We start from the raw sequence: 9,129 nt of genomic DNA on the forward strand, positions 1-9,129 counted from the left end.
AAACCTTAAATATTCTAAACATAGATCCCCCTTCAAGCCTTTGACCAAATAACCCTCCAAAATCATGTTCTTATTAAATATATTAAATCAAATTAAATTAAAACTTATATTAATTAAAACCGTAAAAAATAAAATACCACATCACTGTATTTACACTTTCTTGACTTTGAAACTAATGCTTTTTTTAATTAAAATTAAATAAAACTATTGGAATAATAATATTGGATTACGTAACATAGCAAAAGTTAAAACAAAAACTATTTAAAAAAAAGGTAGGTTTCAAGGCGTTATTAAATGGTGGATATTAATCACGGTATCCAATAAAGAGTATAGTCTTTATTCAATTGTTTTCTTCATCTTCATATGAAATAAATCTACAGTCTTTATAACAACAATAATATTTATTTTGTAATAAAATCAAAACCACAATATTATTTTGTTGAAGCTAGGCTTAAGTCTTATTGTGTATGATTACACATCTATCGAATCTTTGGTTAACCACCTCCGATTAAAAATGTCGGCCCCTCATCTCTCCTCAGTCTTTACCAACGGTTGCGGTACATCCACGACCACTTATCCTCCACCAGAAGCTTCTTATGAACAAATCACCCAAAACCCACAATTTTTCTGGGATAAACTTCAGCTTTTTCACTCTTCTCTTGGTACCAAGTTCAAGTATGTACTACAGACAAATACCCTTTTGCTTTTATTTCTTTATTTTCCTGCATTCTTCATCTTTTTTAGTTTTGGTGAATACCCTTTTGCCTAAATGTTATGGGTTCTTGAATCTTGAAGGAAAGTTTTCATCTTTGGTCTTTTTCTGTTGCTTTGATGGGTTTTTTTGTGTAAGAAAGGCTTCTAATTTGGGTGGGTTTTGAATTAGGGTTATTGGGTTTTATAAAAATTGGGAATTTGGCACTCAAAACACTCATTTTTCACTCGGGTTTGGGTACCAAGTTCAAGTAAGTACTAAAGACTTCGTTTTTTGCATACCCTTATGGTTTTATTTCTTTATTTTGCTGTATTCTTGATCTTTTTTCATTTTGGTGAAAACCCTTTTTGTTAATTGTTATGTTTTCTTGGATCTTGAAGGAAAGTTTTCATCTTTGGTCTTGGTTTGTTGTTCTGATGGGGTTTTTGTGTAAGAAAGGTTTCTAATTCAGTAATTTGGGAAATAAGTTGGGAGGGTTTTTGTATTGGGGTTATTAGGTTTTAATTCTTTAATTTGCTGCATTCTTTATCTTTGCTAATTTTTTAAAAAACCCTTTTTCCTAATTGTTGTGGTTTCTTGAATCCTGAAGGAAAGTTTTGATCTTTGATCTATATTTGTAAGAAAGCTTTCTAATTTGGGGAAAGTTAGTGTTGGGGGGATGAATTGGGAGGGTTTTGAATTTGAATTAGGGCTGATGGTTTTTATAAGAATTGGGAATTTGGAGATTTTATTACTCAATTTTCTAATGTGCTGCTTCTAATTTTATGTGTGGATGGTCTGGTCTTATTAAAGTTGAAGTATAAATGTATAATGAATGTTTTTGGTGTGTAGTCATAACCTAATTGCCAGTGAAAGCTGCCACTGTCTTTATTGAGTATTAAAGTAGCTCATTTTAACAAACCCTAATGTATGTGAAGATTATTTTTGTGTCTGCTTCTGTTATTTTCTTATTGGGTCTCTCATGGTTTAACTACCACACTGTATCTAGTTTCTTTTGTAAATTGTGATTTGGAAAATTGTGTATGTATGAAAGATTGAAAGCCGATGTTCTGTTCTTTTGTTTGGCATAAGTGTTTATTTATGATCGGGTGTGCTAGTGTATATTCATTTTTAGGTTAAATCGTTCAGTGGATTCAGGCTGAGAATGTTTAGTGTGAATCTATTTACAACGTTTTCGGTCAAAGCATGTTTTTTAGTACATATATCACCTGTATTCATCCAAGCTTAAGTTTGTATGTCAGACCATGTAATCCTGTGAAACGAGAAAAACTTATCAGTGATCCATTACATCTTATAGATGTTTACATAAAAGTGATGACAAACAAGTATCATATAGTGACTACCTATGAAGGTTTTCAATAAGTTGAGCAAGTTACATGTATCCAAGACGTTGATCATAATTGTATTTCACGTTGTGAATTTTTTTTCCTGGTTATTTGGATGGTTTCTTAATTGTTTTAGCATTATATTTAGTAATTAATATACTATTGACTTTGTTCTGATTTTTTTTTGTTTTATATAGATAATATTTGAATTCAGATAAGACTATTGTATATAACTTTAAGTTCATATTGTTCCTTTTCTTTTGTGTACTTAGGATCCCTGTCATTGGAGGGTCGTCTTTAGATCTACATCGGCTATTTATAGAAGTCACGTCACGAGGCGGCATTGGAAAGGTATGGTTTTTTTCCAATACCATAAGAAACAAATGCCTAAGCATCTTTTGGTTCTTTTGTGAATAATTCACGTGTAAAATAATTAATTATAGTTTCTCATAAAAAGCATATATTTTCTGTACAGATCGTGAACGACCGAAGATGGAAGGAAGTCATGGCTGCTTTCAAATTTGGCCCTACAATCACAAACGCTTCTTTTGTACTGCGCAAGTATTATCTTTCATTGCTCTATCATTTCGAGCAGGTTTATTATTTTCATAAGAAAGCCCCCACTATCGGTCCACATGGTACTTTAACTAATTCTTGAACATGTTTATATATTATATACCAAATTTATAAAATAAAAAAACAAAAGCTTTATGGATCCCCATACTTTGTCATTCTCGCAGATGCAACAAACAAAGTCGCCCATGGATCAGCATCTGGTTCTGTCAAGAATCTGTTTTCTGGTAATGTTTTTACCATGTGATTCATATGTTTACTATTTCCATTAAAAATGTTAATTCTTGAACATGTTTGTTATTATGTGGTACAGCAATGCAAAAGGTTGAGGTTGGTGGAGAGGTAACTGGAACAATTATTAACCGTTTCGATCAAGGCTATTTGGTTACTGTGGATATCGGGTCAGAAAAGCTGTCAGGTTTTCTGTATCATGTGCCATCCGAATCACCAGCACCGTCTCATGGGACCCACAAGATGTATCAGCTTGCCGTAAGGGAACCTTCACCTGAACCAGACATAAGTGGTTATGATGTGTTCTTCACCGAACACTATATCAGGTTAAAACCTTTGTACCATGGTCAAGAAAGTGTCATACGCAAACGAATTCAAGTTTTATGGAACACTTTGACCGAAGAGGAGAAACAGGTAAATGGTGATTAGAATGTCAAATTGTGTTAAAAAGTAACCAACTTTGGTTAAATTTCTATTTCAAGTAACCAACTTTTTAACCCAAGAAAAGAGGAGGTTCAAAGATTTTTGTTTTAAGCATGTTTAGTTGATGGTTTGAGGTGTCAAGTCAGGAAAAGTCAACATTGGTCAAAGCTAATATTGATATTTAACCAAAATTGGTTTATCTTTTATGCTGTATCCAGAAAGTTGAGTAACAAATGTTTTCAAGAAATCGTCTTTGTGTTTCTTGGAGCTAATTTTGGTGTGATTGATGATTTATTGTAGGTTTATCAGGAAAAGGGGTTGAGAGACAAGGAAAGATAAATGTGTTTAATTGTTGAAATGGCTCGGTTTTAATCTAGTTAGTTTGTGTAGGTTGTAGCGATCTTTTTCTCTTCTAATTTGTAGGCTTGCGGTTTGTTGTTGTACTTTGTCGTCTGTGATGAAGTTTGTTGTAGTTTAGGATGAATGGAGAAAATGTTTATTTTTTTCTGATCATGGTGAATGGAAATTGTTGAAAGTGTTGGGTTTTTGTTTCGAGTTTATAATGTCTGAATGGTGAATTTATGTTGTGATGTTGCCCTTAAGTTGATGCAGCCATCTTGATATTCACACAGGCAAGGCTGAGTTGACTCACTCTCATGGTGAGTTAAGCATTATGATCAGGTTTGAGTAGAATTGAAGGATGTCTGGGTGATAACTTGAGAAGTTTAGATTAGAGAGTTTCGACTTATTATTGAGGATGTCAACTCTTTGTGGGAAAAGCATGACATGAATGAGAATTGCATTAAACCCAAGAGGATCAAGACACACATTTCATCACTATTATTATTATTATTATTATTATTATTATTATTATTATTATTATTATTGTTATTATTATTATGAGTTTCATTGTTTCAACATGGCAATGAAGGATATGCAAATCCAATTGTTTTAACCGATGGCGATTTTCAGTACGTGGGGGCAAATATGGATCGAGTCAAAGTAGGTTGATCTAAAATGATGAAATAACATTAATTCGTTGAATATAAGTACATAACACAAAAAATTATTTTGTTAAATGTAACGAAAAAAATTATATCATATGATTGTTCTCATGTCCTGTGTGCATTTTAATCTTTGGAACGTATTAAAAAATGTTAGTTTTGTATTCAAACTTTTCTTCCATAGCTAGTAATAAACAAAATATATAAAAAGTTAATTTAAACAATAACTTAGTCGTAAAAAGGAATTTTTGTACAAAGAGATAAAAATAATTTAACTATAAACAGTAAACTATTAACAAACAACTAGAAATAGAAACAATAACAAGTTTTGCCTCAGGTGAGGAGAATGCTAATGAAGAGTCAAACGCTATTTATGCCCCTGTTGCATCAAGTTTGGTCACAAGTCAAAGACAATTGTGTCCCCTTGTCAACTCTCATCAAGTTTTGTCTCAATTAGAAGGGGGTGTTTGGGATTTCTTATTTTACCTCGTTATTACTTCAAAGACAATCCCCCCCCCCCTCCACACCAAACATATTTGAGCTAACAGTTAAAGTTCCATAGAAAGATGACTAGCACTCCAGCTATATGGTACATCCGCCTCTAGTTTTAATGAAGCCCGTGTGGTAATTATGATGATTTTGGATATACCAAAGATACTCATATTAGTCTAGATGTATCTATATGATTTTGGTAAGATGTGTGAATACCTCGATTACCTCATGCACATTTTAGGATTTAGAGGATCGATAGCAATCGATATGTTAGAGATTAGTCTAAATTTGACTGTTTTATTGATTGTGATAATTAAATTGATTACAAATAAACCTTTTTATAAACCAACCAATCCTAGATCAATCCTTATTAGACTAAACTAGAATAAAACTAACTCAAACCCCCCTAGGTTTTGTAAATACGACAACTAGGTCCCCATACCTACGGAAGATTAGTCTAACAAGAATGAGGAAGTAGCTCGATCACCTATGGCATATCAATCTCGCCTCTTAAATTGGGATCCTATTGATTTGCTTCAACTTTCATAGGGGTCGAAGAAACACAAGAAGTTAAAGGCAACTTTGATCCACACAACCATATTTTGAAAGACTAAGAGTACACGTCAATTTCATAAGGGGGCTCGTTCATTTATGAAAAAGAATAGGCGGTCGACAATATGCTTTTGTTGTTTACTTAGATTCATAATAGAGCTAAGATTTGTAATTTTTAATTGGTTGGATTGGTGTTGCTCTCTGACTTCTTTTTGTACATTGTATTTTGTTCTTTATCTAGCGTCTTGCAAGTCTTTTTATGATATCATCACCGTTATAAAAATTTATATGAATTTGTTGTTGATGATGATGATGATAAGGGAGCACTTGATATTAAACTCCCTTCATTGTAATTGATGATAGAAACAAAGAGAATATCTAGCATTTACATTGGTGTATCGTTTTTTAAGTTATTATTAGTTTTACAAGTCGCAACAAGTGTTGAGAGAAGATTTTCTGCAAAGAAGTAGGTTAAGTCCGATTTACATAATTGGGTTGATGATGAATATTTGAATACTAGCTGTATTTGTTACATTGAAAAAGAGTTCATAAAAAATGTTTGTTTATATTATGTAATTGATCGTTTTCAAAAAAGATGAAAAACACATACAAAACAATGGTGATGAAACTATATTTTTATTATATGTTTTTTAATGACGTGTTTTCGTATATATTATGTATTCCGACAATATCCAACCACACGTTTAAAATCAATTGATAGAAATTCCAAGCATCCAAAAATTTTCTCTAACTATGGAGTATTTTTGGGTTCTATAGTAGACTTGGTTCATTTATAAAATAGTGTGATTTTGAGGTCGTTTGGTACCAACGACCAAGACCTTTCTCTTGATAGAATTCCTGGAACATTGACCACCGCCTTTTGGTCAAAATATTTTCTTTATTTGCTTTTTTTTATTATGATTTACTAATAGTTGTATAATACTTAATTAATTATGTCTAAATTCATATACCTAATAACCTTCTTTTTCTACTTTATGAGAGAATTCAAGCTTAAGTAAATGAACCTGAGTGAAAGTATGTAAGAAAAATCCCTTGTCACATGATATCCAAGGTTTTGAACTACTTTCTGTGGTTTTAAACAAATAAAATGCAAATAATTATTTCTTCATTACTTTCATCACATATATGTTTCCTCATAAAACAAATTTTCAGGTGTATAAATTTCATATAAAAGCTATATTTATTTTAAAGAAATTTCATGAAAATCGTTTACTAAAAGTAAAAAGATACCCAAAAATATATCCTACCTTTCGTTTTAAACTAAAAGTTTTCCGCTATTCATCCAAAACTATACTTTTTTTTTCCTTTTTTTTTATTTTTTTTGTTATCAATATAGTATCTACAAATCTACAATAGTGCAAAAATACATTCACAGTCAAGTAGAAACGATCAACAAAACCACTCCTCTCACAACCTTCAGAACCAATAAAAACGTTCTCTCTTTCATTCACATTTCAGAGTTTTTTTCTAAAAGAGTTTTGGTGGAAAAACTATTTAACAATATAGTGTTCATTTAAAAATATTTACCAAAATAACGTTTTCAACAATTTTTGTGTTATTCTCACTCTTCTTCTTATTGGATTATAGCAAGATGGACCCATGTCATGTCTTTCATTTTATTTTATTTTAAAATAATAACTATAGTTTATAACTAAATTTAAATATTAAAGTGAAAAATTGTTATAGATATTTATCGGCCAAATTAGTATAATAATTGTTACATAATTTTTCTCAACTCTCTTTAAAAATTTACAGATATTTATTAACTTTAGAGTTTATATTTTATGGTGAAAAATTGTTCATAAATTAAAATATATTTCGAAAATAAATTAGAATGTATGCTTTAATTATTTTGAAATAAATATTTCTTTATCAAATAAACAGGTATCAGTGGTTTTTTTTTCCAAATAGATTTTTATTGTTCCAAAGTAGATTTATTTCTACAAAACTATAATGAAACATTTTATTTTAGAGTTAAATAACCTATACTTTTAATTAGTTCCTCTCGATGCTATGAAATAATTACATTTCAAAATTATATTTAAAAAAGAGGCTTAACCTTTTAGAAAACAGTTTTTATCGAACGTAGTCATTATCGACCGAATTCGTGCTAACTCACCACTGTAACGCCCAAGTCTCACCGACCGAATTCACTGTGCAATGCACGCGGAAGACCAGTGTCGTTACCTTTACGACCTAACACATACATAAAACATATTTAAAATTCCCTATAAGTAAAACTATAGTTTAAAATAAAGAACGAATTAACGTATCCGTGTTATTTTAACTTTTATGTGATAAATATTTATATTTGGATATAAAGTATAATTATTATTTTAAAATAATAAAAAAGTTATGGGTCCATCTTTATCTTATCCAACAAGAAGAGTGGGAAAACACAAAATTTGTTAAAAACACTACTTTGGTAAATATTTTTTGATTGACACTATATTGGTAAATAGTTTTTCCACCAACACTCTATTGAGAAAAAACTCTCACATTTCACTCACATAAACCCATTTTAATTTAATTAATTTTGTAAACACATATAATTTTGCACAAACATTTATCAAGCTCTCAAGGCTAGTTATGGTAAAGATGCCACAAACATTTATCAAGCTTTATTAGTATATTCATGTATAAAGAGGCCTTTGCAACTTCTTACTATACATCAACTAATATTATTATCAACAATAATCAATGATATGACCTTTGAATAGGAAAAAAGACTACCCTCATAACTCTCTGACATTAATAGCGAATTTGAAGATCAAACCAATTTGGAATGAACAAAAAATTCTTTATTAAAAAATGGCATATTTTTATTTGTGTCACAGCCTTCATAACTTAAATTATTATATGTAACATAACTTAGTTATTTATTTGAAAATTCATAAAAAGTTCAGAATTTATTGTTGTAAGTACCTTAATCATTTATATTAGTAGCCTCCGATCTTTTGAATAAAAAGTCTCCGATCAATTTGATGACATAATATTAAATTTTAGCTAATATATAAAACTTCTCATGTTTTTTAAAGCAAACGAGATTTTCTTATATACAAACAAAATTTAAAGAGTTTACTTGAATATAAAATTTAATTAAGCAAGTTAAAGAGTTAAAAGCTAGACACATCTATCTATATAATATATATAAACAAAACCTTTAAAAGTTTTCTGGTTGTTTCATATATTCTCTTAAGCCACCAGATTGCATTATTTGTAAATGGAGACTTCTCATGCATTTGACCCGAATTCACAGGTATGAGTTTCACCAAACTCATATATTCCTTAAACGGGTTATAACATCTTATTAAATTAAAAATTAATCTTACCAAATATTTGATATGAAAATCATATAAAGTAGGGATCTACTAAAATTAATATTTGATTTCTCTAAAAAAAGATATATGTTATTTATAATTAAAAAACAATTTTCTAATTTTATAGTAAATAAAATAATGCGTCATGGGTCTCATCAAATCCAAATAGTTTTTAAACTGGGTTATAACATCTCCTTTATTTATAAAACTTTTTTATCATTAAATACTAAATATATTTTTATATTTTTTTACAATAAGAAAGTTAAAATCCAAAATATATATAAATATTATAAACGAATAATGTAAACTCCGTATAAATATGTTTATTTATCTCATTTATTTGTGGAACTTTTTTATCATTAAATACTAAATATATTATTAATTTTTTTACAATAAATAAAATTAAAATCCAAAATATATATAAATATTATAAACGAATAAAGTAAACTCCGTATAAATATGTTTATTTATTATTA

General features: G+C 29.5%; 1 protein-coding gene across 2 annotated transcripts; it reads left to right on the forward strand.

Moving 5' to 3' along the window:
* The first annotated feature begins 426 nt into the window (after nucleotides 1-426).
* LOC143557419 (high mobility group B protein 10-like) lies at nucleotides 427-3,801 on the forward strand. Of its 2 annotated transcripts, none has more exons than XM_077046495.1 (6): nucleotides 427-675; nucleotides 2,310-2,388; nucleotides 2,513-2,675; nucleotides 2,778-2,837; nucleotides 2,924-3,255; nucleotides 3,565-3,801. In XM_077046495.1, exons 1-6 carry the CDS (start codon nucleotides 515-517, stop codon nucleotides 3,601-3,603), a joined length of 834 nt encoding a protein of 277 aa, XP_076902610.1. In that variant the 5' UTR covers nucleotides 427-514; the 3' UTR covers nucleotides 3,604-3,801. The 2 variants fall into 2 exon arrangements, with proteins under 2 accessions (XP_076902610.1, XP_076902609.1); XM_077046494.1 differs by having other exon boundaries at nucleotides 2,513-2,674; nucleotides 2,774-2,837.
* Nucleotides 3,802-9,129: the final 5,328 nt, after the last annotated feature.

Source organism: Bidens hawaiensis, unplaced genomic scaffold (genome assembly GCF_021521415.1).
Source record: "Bidens hawaiensis isolate Kalapana, Puna unplaced genomic scaffold, B.hawaiensis_p1.1 tig00018959_1, whole genome shotgun sequence".
Taxonomy (NCBI): domain Eukaryota; kingdom Viridiplantae; phylum Streptophyta; class Magnoliopsida; order Asterales; family Asteraceae; genus Bidens; species Bidens hawaiensis.

Coding starts and splice junctions, on each gene's coding strand:
- LOC143557419 (XM_077046494.1), top strand. CDS start 515: ATGTCGGCCCCTCATCTCTCCTCAGTCTTTACCAACGGTTGCGGTACA. Junction 676..2,309: donor TCTCTTGGTACCAAGTTCAA/GTATGTACTACA, acceptor TTGTGTACTTAG/GATCCCTGTCATTGGAGGGT. Junction 3,256..3,564: donor TGACCGAAGAGGAGAAACAG/GTAAATGGTGAT, acceptor GATTTATTGTAG/GTTTATCAGGAAAAGGGGTT.